At 43.7% G+C, this 15,418-nt stretch overlaps 7 protein-coding genes across 7 annotated transcripts; 2 read left to right on the top strand and 5 right to left on the bottom strand.

The window, feature by feature from the left end:
* Positions 1-22: 22 nt before the first annotated feature.
* On the bottom strand, positions 23-1,120 carry K450DRAFT_270154 (uncharacterized protein; the record flags this gene model as incomplete). The annotated part of the gene is made up of 4 exons (XM_051592952.1): positions 23-170; positions 249-425; positions 499-821; positions 928-1,120. Coding segments are annotated over 4 exons (841 nt in total), but the record flags the coding sequence as incomplete, so codon positions are not given.
* Positions 1,121-2,779: 1,659 nt separating this feature from the next.
* Positions 2,780-3,386, bottom strand: K450DRAFT_232261 (uncharacterized protein). Its single transcript, XM_051587566.1, has 2 exons — positions 3,065-3,386; positions 2,780-3,001 (listed from the first exon to the last, which is right to left on the bottom strand). The coding sequence occupies exons 1-2, from the start codon at positions 3,345-3,347 to the stop codon at positions 2,895-2,897; spliced, it is 390 nt and encodes a 129-aa protein (XP_051446641.1). The 5' UTR covers positions 3,348-3,386; the 3' UTR covers positions 2,780-2,894.
* A 74-nt stretch (positions 3,387-3,460) lies between these two features.
* On the top strand, positions 3,461-6,336 carry K450DRAFT_232257 (uncharacterized protein). Its single transcript, XM_051587565.1, has 7 exons — positions 3,461-3,549; positions 3,693-3,810; positions 3,869-4,153; positions 4,229-5,032; positions 5,107-5,446; positions 5,517-5,586; positions 5,673-6,336. Exons 1-7 carry the CDS (start codon positions 3,531-3,533, stop codon positions 6,185-6,187), a joined length of 2,151 nt encoding a protein of 716 aa, XP_051446640.1. The 5' UTR covers positions 3,461-3,530; the 3' UTR covers positions 6,188-6,336.
* Positions 6,304-7,712, bottom strand: K450DRAFT_232251 (uncharacterized protein). The gene is made up of 5 exons (XM_051587564.1): positions 7,010-7,712; positions 6,885-6,931; positions 6,683-6,807; positions 6,503-6,605; positions 6,304-6,435 (listed from the first exon to the last, which is right to left on the bottom strand). Exons 1-5 carry the CDS (start codon positions 7,491-7,493, stop codon positions 6,421-6,423), a joined length of 774 nt encoding a protein of 257 aa, XP_051446639.1. The 5' UTR covers positions 7,494-7,712; the 3' UTR covers positions 6,304-6,420.
* On the bottom strand, positions 7,674-10,441 carry K450DRAFT_185862 (uncharacterized protein). The gene is made up of 4 exons (XM_051584421.1): positions 9,915-10,441; positions 9,013-9,804; positions 8,499-8,942; positions 7,674-8,421 (listed from the first exon to the last, which is right to left on the bottom strand). The coding sequence occupies exons 1-4, from the start codon at positions 10,401-10,403 to the stop codon at positions 7,933-7,935; spliced, it is 2,214 nt and encodes a 737-aa protein (XP_051446638.1). The 5' UTR covers positions 10,404-10,441; the 3' UTR covers positions 7,674-7,932.
* A 2,322-nt stretch (positions 10,442-12,763) lies between these two features.
* Positions 12,764-13,913, top strand: K450DRAFT_232239 (uncharacterized protein). Its single transcript, XM_051587563.1, has 4 exons — positions 12,764-13,045; positions 13,137-13,192; positions 13,269-13,550; positions 13,627-13,913. Exons 1-4 carry the CDS (start codon positions 12,803-12,805, stop codon positions 13,751-13,753), a joined length of 708 nt encoding a protein of 235 aa, XP_051446637.1. The 5' UTR covers positions 12,764-12,802; the 3' UTR covers positions 13,754-13,913.
* An 18-nt stretch (positions 13,914-13,931) lies between these two features.
* On the bottom strand, positions 13,932-14,966 carry K450DRAFT_232236 (uncharacterized protein). Its single transcript, XM_051587562.1, has 4 exons — positions 14,692-14,966; positions 14,564-14,619; positions 14,238-14,501; positions 13,932-14,177 (listed from the first exon to the last, which is right to left on the bottom strand). The coding sequence occupies exons 1-4, from the start codon at positions 14,932-14,934 to the stop codon at positions 14,033-14,035; spliced, it is 708 nt and encodes a 235-aa protein (XP_051446636.1). The 5' UTR covers positions 14,935-14,966; the 3' UTR covers positions 13,932-14,032.
* Between the last annotated feature and the right edge of the window lie 452 nt (positions 14,967-15,418).

Genomic DNA, 15,418 nt, shown 5'->3' with positions numbered 1-15,418 from the left:
AAAAAAAAAAAAAAACCCTTACCAACAAGGACAACCTCAGGATCTTTGTGACTCACGCTTTGTCTTCGTGGTTTACTGGTACCAGTTCCTTTACCAGATGTCGTATGTGTAGCTCCGTTGCGAATTGGGACTGCTTTCATCGGCTCCCCATCCTTTAACAAATGGTTTCGCTATTAGGTACAAGACATTGAGTTAGAAAAAAAGGCTCATTTTGGGTCAATTGTCCTAGTGGTTCGGAGCTTATTTACCTCAAAGACTTGGCTCCACTGAGGAGGTTTATAGATAACCCCAAAATTTTCCTCCACGCAGAATGGACATGAAGCAGGCGTAGCTGGCGTTTCTGATGGTCTTTTGATTTGAATAAAACATTCAGTGCAAATTGGTTGATCACAACATCTTGACTGATTAATATTGGAGGGATAGTACTGAAAAGAAAGATAAAAGGGGGCAGTGTGAGAGAAGTCGCTGATTCTGAAATCCATGTTGAACGAAACATACCAAGAAACAGATGGGGCATTCTACAGCATCGTTGTATAGAATCTTTTCTCTTGCCTTCATGCGCTCTATGAGTGCTCGCTGGCGTTCCTTGGCAGTGTCCACAGCCAAAGACTGCCCTGTGGGTCTACCAGCGCTATTTACACTACTACTAGAAGCACTTCTGGGCCGGCCAACCACAGGACTCTTCTTTGTCGTTGCCGTCGAAGTGGATGAAGATGCCTGCGGCACAGCCACTGGTACAGAGAGCGACTCTACAACTCCGTTCGATACAGGTGGCTGCTGCTTCTGAGCTTCCTCTTCTATATCTGGAACGTCGTTCAAGCCTGAGTGAATAAACCAGAAAAGTAGCAAGATGAGGGAGGTAAGATGGAAGGAAATGAGAAGATCAGTGATGCGTTTAGTGATATTAAGCGATGGCCGGAAACTCACCCTTGTAAAATGGAGCTATTCGACGGTCAATGATTAACTTGCGAATGCTACGATAGTCGTAATCCTGTGGAGAGTTGGGATACAGCCCACATGGTAGCAATGAACCCAGGTCAACCAGATCTGAGTACTTCTGAGGCGATGCTGCACCTGATGCGGTGGAGCCAGTAGTTTCTCTCGAGCTATTTGCTCCCATTAGGACAGAAGTGAAAAGAAGTGGAACAAGGCGACAAAAAAGTGTGAGATGGACGGGTACGCCTTTCACATCTCCGACATTGAGTCCGACAAATTGTGGACCACACAATAATCAATACCTAAATTCGAATCACCAGTCGCTGTGTTCTTCTTGCTGAGTAGAGGACTTTGGTGGAGCTTAAGAAGAAACAGAAAATCATCTTACTGTGGTTTTCAACATCTATCTTATGATTATTTTCATCTTGAAAGATCTTGCATACCCTTATGTTCTCACGATGCTGCTCATCAGTACCACCGCGCTCGGATCACATCCAGTGACCAGTCCGACGCAGCAACCCCCTCAATTGTTTTCCAGCGTTTTATTTCCATCCCAATTCTCGAACGAAAAGTGAAAAAATAAAGGAGGCATTGCTAAACGGAAGAAACCTAACCCGAGCCGACCGTTCCTACGAACTTGCGTTGTTCTTTTGAAAATGGTATAGCGTCGCTCAGCTGTCACTGCTTTGTTTATAAGTATATGCTGGTAATCATGATGCAAGGCTGGCTGCAAAACAACCTTATGGCGAACGAAAGAGATGATCCAATCGGCAGGAACAAAAAAGCCTGATGTTGTTTACGTCCCATTGTTGTTATTGTTATTGAGTATGGTCAATCTTAACAAACAAAATTGGTATCGGTGCCGTAAGACTGCTTCCGAGCAATATGTCTTTCAGGAGACTGAGCATCATCGGCTCTTCCAGTTTTTACGTCAGTCAATATTTATTCCTTCGTCCGCCTCATTACTGTTTAACGGGAGCAAAATTTTCTGTTTTCATGCGTGTCCAATACGAAGGTTTGCTGTGGGTTTAAGGGGGCAACACCCCTTTAAAAAAATTCTGACAACGCTGATTCTTGTATAGTTGGCGTCAGAGTCCCACTCTACAAATAAAGAGCGTATCAGAGGCACCTTCATGGCGTTCGAATATATATGTATTGACCAGGCCTGCACCTGCCTCTTCAACATTGTCAAAATCACATCCCGTGACGGTTGGACACTACAGTTCGAGCGAAGTGCGGCTATCGATCATCGTCTGTTACGCATGGTATTGAAGGACAAGGCGTTGCGATTCACACTATTAAGCAAATCACGCCTATCTGAGGCGCCAACACTAGCTTTTCATTAAGAACATCCCAAATAGATAATTGCTACCATACATATTCGAACTTATGCCGACGACGCATGCAAACTGCTAGGCCCAAGAAGTGCACAGTCGTATTGGAAGAATCCATTTGTCGGTCGGTCATAAACGCCCTTTCAATTTGCTTGTTGTCTTACGACGTGTCAAGCAGCTAGAAAATTTCGATCATGCTGTATATACGACGAAATCGCCCAATATGCTGGTCAATGTCAGGTTTGAAAGTTTGATATTACAATTTCAAGCCAGCTACAAATACGACCAAATGGTGCAAGTTGTGTCTCCAATACTTTCTTTACAAGACGTAGCTCACATGAAGACCAGTAGACTGTAGTGTGGCGTATACGATACGCAAATGATTGATTATCCATCGCCACATACTTATTTTAATTCCAACGTGCCAGAAATCGCGTTCAATGCCCTAATCAATATATCTCCAGTAACACCTGCGTAAACCAAATAGTTCTTTTTCGATCCAGTCTTTCAATTCAGAAAATAATTATCACAGATAAATGTGGCCGACAGTTATAATACAAGTCTATTGCAGAAAGAGCTACCATCTATTGTGTCGTGCGCTGTACAAATCTGATATCTCACTAATTATGCGAAGGAACCTTGTTGCTCCGTCAACGCTCCATCTAGAATATATGTGTAGGGACCTTTTCTCCTCTCTGGCGTGGTCTCATAGCCAATTAACAAATTACACCCTGTAAAGCCTGCATTACTACACATTCTCTCCGTCAAAAGAACACAATCAGTCAAGAACTTACGTGGACATACGAGTCTATATTGCTTCTCATATCCTTCTTCTCTCCTTAATATAACGGTTTCGCCTTGTTCTACAGTCAACTTGAAAGTTCTTCCGGCATTGGACACAACATAACTGGAATCAGTCTCCCGTCGTGGTAATTGCTGTAGATCATGATCGATGACGAGGATGAACTCGGAGCACAAGCAGTAGTATACGTGTAACTGTGTGCTACTAGATGTGTTTTCGTTGTTTCCTTGTTGATCAGAGGACGATACAGTAGATTTTGAAACAATCTTTGGCATTTTAGATTGTTAGGCGGGATATTCGTGCGGGAGAGAAAGGGGGGAGAGGCAAATGTCGACTGGTGACTGACAAAAATTTGAAGAAACTGCAAAAAAACTCACATAAAACCCACTTGCCATCCTTTTTCTCATTGTTCTCGTTAATTGTCCCAACGGCTCCAATCCAAACACAGATCATAACCGATGGATAAGCGGAAAGCAGGTTTGTTAATGACTTTGACTTCCATTCGGTTATAGCCTATGCATTCTGCCGTAGGGAACAACCATAACGCGAAGTGGCCTTTCGACTCGGGCTAACGTCATTTTCTACCAATTCTAATGCACTTTACAATCCTGTGAATCCAGCTGTCCTCAATGCCAAGCAGCAGGCTGCCACTAGAAAGAAAAAGATAGCCAAACCTCAACCGCTTATAAAGCCCGAAGAGTTGGCGAAGAAGTCTTCAACCTCTACTCCAAATTCACCGTAAGTTCCATTGAACTAACAACGGTTACGCCTGCTACATACTGATCTATTTGCTTAGAAAACCATCAGCACCTCTTAACCCACTTCAAACACATTTAAACCATGTAAATACACACCCACCTCATCACACTGCACCCGAAAAACGATCAGAACCATTGGATGACAGTGACTATTCCGACACTGACTCTATGATATCAAACGAAGAGGAGGACTTGGAGGACTATCGAAAGGGCGGATATCATCCAGTATCTATCGGCGACAAATTCAGTAACGGTAGATATGTTATCATTCGAAAACTTGGATGGGGCCATTTCTCGACCGTATGGCTCGCTCGTGACCTACAGTAAGTGGTGTCAGATAGCTTGTGACATATGCATCTCCTTAGACAGTCTGTAACGTTGTGTCTTTTATCGTATAGGAAAGACCGCCATGTTGCTTTGAAAATAGTAAAATCCGCAGCCCACTACACTGAAACGGCCGTCGACGAGATCAAACTACTGGAACGTGTATCAACAGCCAACACAGAAGCGGTGGGCCGAAACTATGTTGCTCAGTTATTGGATCACTTTACGCATCGTGGTCCAAATGGTACCCATATTTGTATGGCATTTGAAGTATTAGGCGAAAATCTTCTTTCGGTCATCAAACGGTATAAACATCGAGGTATACCAACCAATATTGTCAAACAAATCACCAAACAAGTTTTGCTCGGTCTGGAATATTTACATACCGAGTGCAATATCATTCATACCGATTTAAAGCCTGAGAATGTTTTGGTCTGTATACCAGATGTTGAACGGTTTTTACGACGAGAGCAGTCCATGGCAGATATTCACAAATGCAACGATTCTTCCAAAAGGGCGACTTTGGCCTCCCAACCTTTATCTGGTACGACCACTCGATCCGGTAGTAATACGCCATCTCCCGCTTCGACTTCCACTTTGAATGTTGTGGAGCAAGGCATCAAACAGACTGAGGCAACACCACCACCTCCTAGCGCCACTGTCAACAAAGGTAGCCTCACAAAGAACCAAAAAAAGAAACTCAAACAAAAGCTGAAGAAACAAGCCAACAAGATGACCTCTACCGTGATAGCAAGAGATCGAGATGAAGAGGACGAAGGATCAAATACTGAAAAGTCCTTTGTCTCTGACGCAGATTCTCAATCTGCGGATCCCTCGGCTGATCGTCGTGTCTCCATGGACACAAGAATTCGGATAAGGTAAACATGCGTTCTCTACATGATATTTCGCCCGCCCCGTAATGCACAACCCTCTAAATCCCTTCCTTCCCCAGTCAAGTCGGAGATATGCTGGACATGTTAGAGTTAACGGATGCTGAGCAACAGCAACAGCCTTCTGAAACCGTAGCTACGTCTGTACTGGATATCACCGCCGTTCCACCAGAAACCCCCAAGTTCGCACCCGAAAATGGGGATACGTTTTTTGATAGCCAGTGTGCATCCAGTGAACATGCCTTTGATGAAATAGTGGTCAAAATTGCTGATTTGGGTAATGCGTGCTGGGTCGACCACCATTTCACGGATGATATTCAAACCCGCCAATATCGTAGCCCTGAAGTCATAGTTGGCGCGAAGTGGGGTATCAGTGCTGATGTCTGGAGTCTTGCGTGTATGGTAAGTGCTATCAAAATGTAGGGAATGCTGTATTAGACGGATGATCTCATTAGCGTTGGGTTTGTTTTAGACATTTGAACTTTTGACCGGTGATTATCTCTTTGACCCTCAATCTGGAAGCAGATATAGCAAAGATGATGGTAAGGCATAGATCCGATAAAGTTAATAGGGTTGTCGGCAATACAGTGTTGTTGTCTCACTTTCTCTCTCTATCTTCCATTTTTAGACCATATGGCGCAAATCGTTGAACTCGTTGGTTCGGTTCCAAAACAATTGTCATCCTCTGGTAAATACTCAAATGAAATTTTCAATCGCAAGGGGGAATTGCGACATATACATAAGCTTCGGCATTGGCGATTAAGCGATGTGCTTCATGATAAGTATCACCTATCACGACACGGCGCAGACTTCCTCAGTAGCTTCCTTACGCCTATGCTGGATCTGAATTCCGAAAAGAGAGTGGCTGCTGGAGTTATGGTTGGCCATCCTTGGCTTGCCGAGGTTAAGCTCCAGCATGACAAGAGTGACGGACTTGAAGAAACCTTAGCTATGATGGAAGCACCACGGCCATGGGAGGTCTGGGAGAAGAGACTTGAGCAAAAGCGAGAGGAAGAACGACAAACCGCTCTGGCTAAAGAATACGAACGGGAAGAAGCAAACAAGGCTCGGCGAGCTGATATGATTGCTGCTGCTCAGGAGAAGCATCGCCAGGCGCAAGCTAGTTCCAAAGGAAGTGATTAATGAAAAGTTAATTCCCCAAAAAAATTTCTATAAACCATAAAAATTACAGTAGAACCTCAGAAAAACCACACAAATCTCCAACCCATGTGTACGCACAAGATCATAGTACTATTTTTCTTCATTTATTTCACCTTTTGCATCCTCTATAGATGGTTGTTTGTCTTTTTTGAGACTTCAACAGCAAATATGTCAAAGTATCTGTATAATTTACTTAGGCCAAGCCTCTTTACACGTTATATCTTTTTGTCCTATGGTGTGATGTCTGTCAGATACGTAAATGCATTGGATGAACTAATATCATATGAATATACTCACTCTGAATAACAGGGAGATCCGTCTGCTTCTATCAACTTCATTTCCTTTCCATGTAGTGTTACTCAATCTAATTTCATGCGTGAACGAATATCGAATGGTATCTCTGACGGTATTAAGGAAACACTTTAGTCTCCATGAGGCGGCGGTAATTTGAGCATATAGTAGAGAGAGCGAACTGACCTTTGTATATAGAATGTGCCAGGTTCTAGTAGCACATCGAATCGTATATTGGAGTCATCTTTGTGTCGCATCGTCATAATTGCTGGTGATAGCAGACATAACCCAGCAACGACCGAACCAGAGTACTGACAGAGAGATTCCCATTGAGTAAGTTTGCTCTTTGAAAGATGCAATGTTTGGCTTTGACCTTGTAAAAACCCACCTCAATATTATCTACGTGAGCCTTAATTTCACCGTCACCATCCAAGTCTACAATCAACAATGAGTTTGAATTACTCCCATTATGGAGATTTCCACTTCTCCTGCTACGCTCTTTCCATCTTTTACCTAGAACATGAGGATCCAGCCACTCCATTTGATCGGGAAACATTGAATAGATCTTTTTGTTGATGAATTCCTTCATGAACTCGTCCTGTTTGCCCCAATGACTGGCACTGCACTCTCGGTATTGGTGAATAACACTGTCGGGATGAATTGGGAAGTACTCCACTTTGGGACCAAACGACCTTCGCAGCTTCTTTTCGCAGATAGATGTTAGAGTTTCTTTTTCTTCCTTTGTTACAAAATCAGGATAGACCAAGAAGTCGTTTATGCTGTAGCCTTTGCTGGATGCATTGTCGGTGAATGCTGTTGACAATTCAAAACAACTATCTAGAATGGCCGGTGAATTGCGCAAAGACGCATAAGCGTTGCTGCTAACACTTCGTACTCGTCCTACGGTTATACCATTTCGACCCTTCAGTCCAAATCCTACTCTTGCTTTCGCAAATCCCAGGCTACGGAAGCTGTTCTGAACGCGGATCGCCTGCATTCCAAAAGAACAGTCTCAAGCTGGTAAGACGGAGTGGACTGAAATTTATATCGTTTTTTCCGTATGAAGCTGCACTGTCTTCCAACATCATGGTACCAACTTTGAAGTAGCTGCTCACACACACAATCCCCTTAGTCTCTGAATCACGATTACATTCTCAACATCAAGTCACCACTGTCTGATCGATAAATCGTTCTTTATGTGTCATCAATATCAAGAGTTTGTGTACAAAAAAACCATTAGACTAAACAATAAAACTAGCTCTTAAATATGTAGTTGATTCCTGTGGTCTAGTTGGTATAGTGTTGATCATTCGTAATAGCGCAGAGAAGGGGAAAAAGTCGATAATCATGTACAAACAACATAAGCAAATAGAAACGAAACAAAATGTTGTGGTCGGAAAATGGACCATAGAAAGAAACCAAGTAACTACATGCACTTAAGCGCACTGAGAAGGAGCATCAAAACTCTCGGTACGGACACCCATCCAGTCGTTACCGTCGTAGCGAGCGTCAACGCCAAGACCACGACGAGCGAACGCCTTCCAGATGACACAGAAGTTATCACCACCGGTCAATTGCTTGTCGGCTTCAATGATGGCATCACGAGAATCCATGAACGAAGGGCGGCATGGCTGAAGCTTGAGGCCATCAACAACGAGTTGGAAAACAAGAGTGTTACCATGAGAAAGAATGTGAAGTTTAGCTTCATCAACAGGGTCAGTAGGCTTCTTCTTCTTCTTGTCCTTATTGACGGATGCAGAGGAAGGAGGGAACAACTTGGGGGTGAAACCGTGCTTGTCGATCAAATCCCAGGCAACTTCATACAGCATTTCAGCCCAAACTTCACCCTTGGCGTGGACACCCCAGTAACCGGGCTTGTCCATGATCTTGTAGGTGGAGGGATTGACATCCATGCTTGTGGAGTACTGTTGGTAAAAGATAAGCATTGTGAGTAAACAACTCGTGAAAGAAAGTAGCACCTGATATAAACATTGGTACTTACTTTGTATCGTCGAATACCATCACCACCGTTGGCCCAGTCTCCCATACCAAAGATGGAATCGCGATTATGAGTAGAGTTCAATCTGACCATAGTGGCGAAGAAATCACCCCATCCCTCACCCATGCCTCCAGCTTCTCCCCAGCCGAGACAGCCACTGTTGGCAGGTCCACCAGTCAAGCGAGTAGAGATTCCATGGGCGTATTCGTGGATGACAATACCAGCTTCCAAGTCACCGTCGCGCATAGGGGTAACGACATTCCAGACGTACATACGCATCTTTCCGTGTTGACCATCAGGAGGAGTGGCAAAGTTGGCATTGTTATATCCAGAGCCATCTTGGGCGTTGGCAATGACAGCATCACCGCCAATACCACCTTCAGCGTTTTCCTCTTGGAAATTGCCAGCAACTTCATTGAATCCATATCGGAAGAACAAGTCGTGAATCTAAAAGAGAGCAAAGGTAATTAGCACCAATGTATAAACGCAGGAGTATAATTTGGTTTGCACTATTTACCATATTGTTCAGGTAGAATAAGTTAGTAACAGCGGCGTGAATGTAGGTCTTGGGTTCATCAACATCTACGCGAGCTTTATAGTCAAAGCTCAAGCTTCCGTCGTCTAGAACAACACCCTTAGGGCGTTGGTTGTTCTTCCACGAGCTGCCGCCTTCAAAGTTCTCATGGGCATACACATTGTTGCCAACGGTTTCATTGAAAGTAAGAGAGCGTCCCTTGACGCTGGTTTGGACGTGCCATCCATCAGGAGAAGAGACGGGATCATGAGGGTCAGTCAACAGTTCCTGGCCACCTTCGGAAGGATCGTTGATACCGAAGGGGAAGACTCTGTAGTGAGTAGCATCGGAGACCCAATCCATGAGAGCAACAACGCTTCCGTCGTGAGCATTTACTTGACCATGGAACCAATTGTCTTCCATTTCAACTTGCAAGTCCCAGACCAGTTGAAGAGAGCCATCATCCAACTGGACGTAAGCCTGACGAGCAGGAACGGGAGCAAGAGCAAATGGTACATTATGGATATGAAGTTCTGGTTCATCACCGTGGAGGCTTGAAGTGGTGCTGATGGGTAAGTCGCCAGCAGTCAAAAGTGATATGACGCTGGAATCCTTGAGAACAGGTTGGATATAATAAGCCAAGGCTTGCAAAGCCTGGACAGGTGACAAGACCGTGAGATCGGAGTCCACAACATGGAAATCATCCAATGGAGCTGCTGCGGTCACCAAAGGCTTGGGTTGTTGAACACCGAATACCTTTTGGCTGACGGTATTAGCACCACGTTGAAGACGGCCCTGAAAGTATATAGTTAGTAAACATTGATAGATAAAAAGAAATGATGAAGTAGGTGGGTATTGTGTGGGTCCATATAAGGAAGATCCTCTCGTAAATGGGACAAACTTACCAAAATTGAGTTTTGATATGTCATTTCCTGAAGCTTACTCTCCGCAGCCTTTGCAGCCTTGACAGTGTGAGTCTTGCCCTTGTAGAATGAATCTCCATAGGAGATGATACGTCCGAACCGGTCGACATTGATATTTATATCACCGTTAACAACCTCCAAGTCATTATGGGTTTGACGTAAATAAACATGTGTAACACCATTATGGTCACTGGTATAGGAGTTTTTAACAACATAGGCAGAGGCTCCAAGTTCGGCCTTGGCAAATTCCAAAGCAATATCTACAGGATTCGCATTGAGGGCATTTGTGAATGTGGAAGGAGCAAGTGTAAATGAACCGGATTCATAAGTTTTGTGATAAAGTGCAGGACCAAAGTTATCCAAGTGAACTCGACCATTCTTGCTGAGATCATGGTTAGAAGTTGGTAAAGCTGATGAGAAAGGTAGAGCAGTTGCTACAAGTAGAACTGCCGATACAATGGAGCATTTCATGATAGAGGGAAAGGAAGAGGTAAAAAAAAAAGAGGAAGGTGAGAGGATTTGCAAGGCACAGCCAAGCTCAGTTTTATTTTGCTACGAAGATAAGGCCGCTCACTCTCGGGCTTTAAAACTTTGAAACGTGACCTTACACCTGACATCTCTAATCTGCTCCAAGCAAGAAACTGTCCACCCACTTGCCTGACGACCGGCGTATGACTCCATAAATTATAAGTAACCCGCTGATGCAGCAAGGAACCAATCAAATTATGAAAGTCGTCATTCTCTTGGGAATGCCATTCAAGTCAAAAGCTATTCTATTCCGTTGAGAGTACCAGCTGCCTCATCATCCGATCTACCCCTCTCACTTTCTCCTTGGCCAAAGTCGCAATACATCACGTTGTATCGCGAGCCAACGTCTTTGAGAATTAAATTAAGCAAGAAAATGAAGCCATTTTGTTCTAAAAATTCATTACAATCGCTCTCATCTCTGGAATCATTCCAATTAAAAAATAGTACTTGATACTTCAATCCAGCAGAGCCCAAAGCCAATGATAAGGGCTCGGAAAAACTATGAGCAATAATGCTTACAATAACACAAGTATCCATGGATGAAACAAACACAATCGGGTCATACTGAGCAAATATGGCGATCGCTAGTAGTTCACTGTGTAACTGCATTGAGCTTGCTGACTATATGCTCGCTAGTATTTCCGCCAAGCTCTTTATAAAATAGTGTCAGGTTTTTTCTTGTAAGTAAAGCGCCAGGAATTTTGTATGGTGATCCTGGCCAGACCAAGCTTGTGCGTGGGTAACTGATTTATAAAATAGAAAGTTGGCGATTGGCCAGAATGAGTTGCGCAATCTTCTCTGGTCTGTTCGTGCCCCACTACACAGCCAGTCCCTTTAGCCCAACCCATTCGGGTGGCAAATGATAACCATAGCAACTTCACTTTTGCTCTTACCTTACTTGTTATAACCTGTCAGAATGCATGGTTGTTTTAAGTTTGCAACTTAATAAATTGCTGTAGACATCTCACCGCCGTTCAATGTCTTACGAAGAGTGAGATGACTAAATTACCCCAATGCTTCTGATACGAATAGAAATTTAGCCTGGATATATTGATCTTGATCTTCCTGACCATATCAAATAAGAAATTGGAAAAGGAAACAATAACATAGCCTAGACAACAGAGCAACGGCTTATTATGGAATGTTTTATATCCAATCATGTGCCATGGCTTGAATATACAATCAGCGTACATGAATGCCTATAATCAGGGCACTTAAAGGTAACCATGGTACCATTCGGAACTGGTTGACTCCATCCATGATTTTTATGTTGTTGTTATTGTGACGGAATAGGAGCTCCTACATTCTAAAATTTTAAGCTATTGCTGACTATCCTCGATTTTACGAAAGCTCGTTCCTTAACATCAGCAGAAAATGTCTAGGCAAAGTGAAGATTTCGGAAAAAAATATCCGTTGGCAGAAACGACATGGATGAGATGATAGTTTTTGGTACAACTAATGCTGTTTATGACTGGTTAACTGTGTTCATACCATCGTGGTATTTCCTCCACAAGAGAATCTATTTGGAGCGAATGGCAGGGAAAACCGATATTGCAGAGGGATGAAATAATTATGGGACACGAAGCATATCTAGCTTACGCTATGTAGGCTTCAAGTGTACAACTTTACGAATTCTACCGTTTTCAACCAAAGTATGTTTACAAAAAGTATAAAATAAAAAATTGAAAGGTATGCTAAACATAGTTTTGATTCTGAACAACATTGTTTGACTTACACTCAACGCTACAAGAGCCTTGAATATGTGGAGCTACATACATCATGACAGTACTATGTTAAGCACGGCGTCTGGTTTGCCGATCTTTCAGCGTCTTTCTTTGACGCACGATTCCACGAACAAAGCCTATCATCTCGCCGCCTTCCTCCGGTCCTCTTTCGAATAGCCATAAGAAATCAACAAGGCAGGTTTCCAAGGGATCTTGCCCATGGTACAAAACTTATGAGTAACTACTGCGGTTCGGTGCCAAGAGAAGCAGCGGTAAAATGGATAATGATGGTTCCGCCTGCATTTCTGAAACTGTTGTTTTCTTTGCACAGCCCAAAAATTCGACAAATTCATACAAAGATCGCATCACTAATTTGAAAGCAATGACATTGAAAGTAATGATATTGAAAGCAACGTAGACTACATATATTGCAGTACCCATATTGCAGTACCCCTCTTGCGCATTAACAATAACGTGATCGCACCCTGAATGACAAATCATCGATGCGGTGGCCGATAGAGAACAGTCACGCATGTCCGGGCCAGCATAAGCGTATTTAATGCAGACCGGAGCGTTTCAGCTCGCCATTATCATTTTACTTTCTTAGAAACACCAAATATGGCCGCAAAGACTTACTTCATTACTGGCGCTAGCCGAGGACTCGGACTTGAGTTTGTATCTCAACTCAAGCGTGCAGGACATGTCGTGATCGCTACCGCCCGCAAGCCCGAGAACTCTGAAGAGTTGCAAAAGCTGGTTGACAACAAGCAGGTTTATAGCATCGCCTTGGACACCGTTGATGTCAAGTCTGTCGAGGCTGCTGTCGAGAAGGTCAACGAAATTGCTCCCAACGGCATCGATGTAAGTTGTTACACCACGTCACATAAACAATTAAATATACTGCGATATACTGCGATAGCCCCCACAAAGTCTAACAGCAATACTCTTGAAGGTCCTCATCAACAATGCAGGCGTTAGCACTGATCGCTCACACTCTTCTTTGACCACGTAAGTTTCCAATCGCAGCTGTCGAAGCCGAATAACTGACATCCATTATGCCATGCTCATACGTTTCACACACTAGACCTCCTGAAGCAATGCTCGACGTGTTCAAAACCAATGTCGTCGGTACTGTAATTGTGACTCAGCGCTTCGTGCCTTTGTTGAAGAAGAAGACCGACCGAAAGATCTTCACCATTAGCTCCATTCTCGGATCCGTTGGTCTCACCAACTATGCTGGCACCATTGCTCCTTATAATGTCTCCAAGGCCGCTGTCAACATGTATATCAAGGAGCTCTCTGAAGACCTCAAGGCCGACAACTTTACCATCTTGGCTATTCATCCTGGATGGGTTGCGACCGATATGTAAGTAAAAAAGGACATTTTTGATTGTCAAACCGTACCGTGAACGAGGACTAAAAAATCGCGCACGGTACTTTAGGGGTGGCGCTTCTGCACCATTGAAGGCTCCCGAGTCGATCTCTGGAATGCTCAAGGTCTTTGACCAAGCTACAGCAGAAGATACTGGTAGCTTCAAGGATTATTCCGGAAAGACCTTGCCATGGTAAATACGGAGGTGGAATAGATTTACATATTGTATTTTTTATGAATAGCGCTATGTTGGCAGCCGTTGTTTTGCAAGCATCATCAAAATGTAAGATAAGCTTACCGCTGTGATATAACTGATTTCAAATAAACCAGCAGACACTACTTTTTTTACCTCAACACCAATGCTATCACATGAATACACGATACATATTTTGTAGAATACAACAGTTATATTGAACAGGCTATTGCAGTACATGCCAAAATTTGGTCAAATATAACAAAAAGCTAACATCACAAATTTACCATGGCATACGCTCGCCCTTCCAGTTGCCATACCAGCCATTGTCCTTCTGAGTGTATTTTTCGAACACCTTCAACATGCTTGAGACAGATACCTCAGTAGTCAAATCAGCGTTGGAGCCACCCATATCAGTAATGACCCATCTACGACACATTAGCGTTAGCATCACTTTTCATGAAGTACAAGATACAATAGCCACCTACCCAGGGTGAATGCAGACACAGGTGAACTTCTCGTCGGCAAGGTCGTGCGACAAGCACCTTGAAAACATGTTTAAACCAGCCTTTGAGCAGTGGTAGGGAGCGTTGAGGTTAGCTCGATTTGCCAGCTCAAGGGAGGCAGAATCTGAGCTGATTTGAATGATCTGTCTGGTGTCTTTCTTGCGAAGCACAGGCAAGAACTGCTGAGTGACACGGACGACGCCTACCACGTTGGTTTGATAGATTTCTCCCCAGACTTCGGGATCGCTAAGGGCCGAGTTGTTAGTTATGCTATAGATGAACCTTTACCAGTTTTTCTCAGCACTTACGTTGTAGTAGAAATGCTTCCCTTAGGTGCGATGATACCACTGTTGTTGATCAAAACCTGTGTATAAATGCAGCATGGTTAACAACCTCAGTCGATGTCGACTCCATGTTCTGTAGGAATGTAACTTACATCAATACCGTCAGGGGAAATCTCATTGACCTTGGCAACTGCAGCTTTGACTGATTCCTCGCTTTGAACATCCAACTTGACAGCAAACACCTTCTTGTTGTCTACCAACTGTTGGAGCTGCTCAGCACCGTCAGGGTTACGAGCGGACGCGATGACAATGTTGCCCTTGGCAGCAAGTTGCTTGACTAACTCAAGACCAATACCTCGAGAGCTGCCAGTGATGAAGTAAGTGCGTGGAGACATGATTCTTTTTTTTGTAATACAAGAGAAAAGTGGGGAACAAGTTGATCCGTCGAGGCGGCCCCTTTATGTCATTTTTACTCTCCTTCCTTTTGACGGTCACAGCGATAGCTCAACGTACGAATGCTCATAAAAAGGCTATAGATGCTCTAGAATTGTTTCAGGTGGCCATACGTTGGCGGATTCAAGCAAGAAGCTATTGTACGGACAAGTGGTCCGGCACAACAGGGTTCTTTTACCACCCATTCAGTGGAAAACTATAGGTACAGCATTCATAGATATTCTGAAATGCTTAATAATCGCGTAATGAGCGGAACATCCATCAAACTTTAAAAACATAACGTAGGCTGTATGAAAACAGAACCAGCTGCTGGGTTTCGGTTCGGTTTGCATACCCCTCCAGCGGGCAAACATCAAGCTACCAGCCTCATTTACAAACCCCGACAGTACATCTCAATTCACCCACCTGCTTCCGTAGCAGACACTC

Source organism: Umbelopsis ramanniana, assembly GCF_025399195.1.
Source record: "Umbelopsis ramanniana AG unplaced genomic scaffold K450scaffold_14, whole genome shotgun sequence".
In the NCBI taxonomy this organism is placed as follows: Eukaryota; Fungi; Mucoromycota; class Umbelopsidomycetes; order Umbelopsidales; family Umbelopsidaceae; genus Umbelopsis; species Umbelopsis ramanniana.
This window is presented reverse-complemented; position numbering and strand designations above follow the sequence as displayed.

Excerpts from the sequence above, each read along its gene's own strand:
- K450DRAFT_232261 (XM_051587566.1), bottom strand. The coding sequence starts at position 3,347 with ATGCCAAAGATTGTTTCAAAATCTACTGTATCGTCCTCTGATCAACAA. Across the intron at positions 3,002-3,064 it reads ATATAGACTCGTATGTCCAC|GGTGTAATTTGTTAATTGGC; the intron begins GTAAGTTCTTGA and ends CAGGCTTTACAG.
- K450DRAFT_232257 (XM_051587565.1), top strand. Across the intron at positions 5,447-5,516 it reads TCTGGAGTCTTGCGTGTATG|ACATTTGAACTTTTGACCGG; the intron begins GTAAGTGCTATC and ends GGTTTGTTTTAG. Across the intron at positions 5,587-5,672 it reads CAGATATAGCAAAGATGATG|ACCATATGGCGCAAATCGTT; the intron begins GTAAGGCATAGA and ends TTCCATTTTTAG.
- K450DRAFT_232251 (XM_051587564.1), bottom strand. The coding sequence starts at position 7,493 with ATGCAGGCGATCCGCGTTCAGAACAGCTTCCGTAGCCTGGGATTTGCG. Across the intron at positions 6,808-6,884 it reads CTCACGTAGATAATATTGAG|TACTCTGGTTCGGTCGTTGC; the intron begins GTGGGTTTTTAC and ends TCTCTCTGTCAG. Across the intron at positions 6,606-6,682 it reads GGCACATTCTATATACAAAG|AGATACCATTCGATATTCGT; the intron begins GTCAGTTCGCTC and ends TAATACCGTCAG.
- K450DRAFT_185862 (XM_051584421.1), bottom strand. The coding sequence starts at position 10,403 with ATGAAATGCTCCATTGTATCGGCAGTTCTACTTGTAGCAACTGCTCTA. Across the intron at positions 8,943-9,012 it reads TATTCTACCTGAACAATATG|ATTCACGACTTGTTCTTCCG; the intron begins GTAAATAGTGCA and ends GCTCTCTTTTAG. Across the intron at positions 8,422-8,498 it reads ATGGTATTCGACGATACAAA|TACTCCACAAGCATGGATGT; the intron begins GTAAGTACCAAT and ends TTTTACCAACAG.
- K450DRAFT_232239 (XM_051587563.1), top strand. The coding sequence starts at position 12,803 with ATGGCCGCAAAGACTTACTTCATTACTGGCGCTAGCCGAGGACTCGGA. Across the intron at positions 13,046-13,136 it reads TTGCTCCCAACGGCATCGAT|GTCCTCATCAACAATGCAGG; the intron begins GTAAGTTGTTAC and ends ATACTCTTGAAG. Across the intron at positions 13,551-13,626 it reads GGATGGGTTGCGACCGATAT|GGGTGGCGCTTCTGCACCAT; the intron begins GTAAGTAAAAAA and ends ACGGTACTTTAG.
- K450DRAFT_232236 (XM_051587562.1), bottom strand. The coding sequence starts at position 14,934 with ATGTCTCCACGCACTTACTTCATCACTGGCAGCTCTCGAGGTATTGGT. Across the intron at positions 14,620-14,691 it reads TTTCCCCTGACGGTATTGAT|GTTTTGATCAACAACAGTGG; the intron begins GTAAGTTACATT and ends ATTTATACACAG. Across the intron at positions 14,502-14,563 it reads GGAAGCATTTCTACTACAAC|CGATCCCGAAGTCTGGGGAG; the intron begins GTAAGTGCTGAG and ends CTCGGCCCTTAG.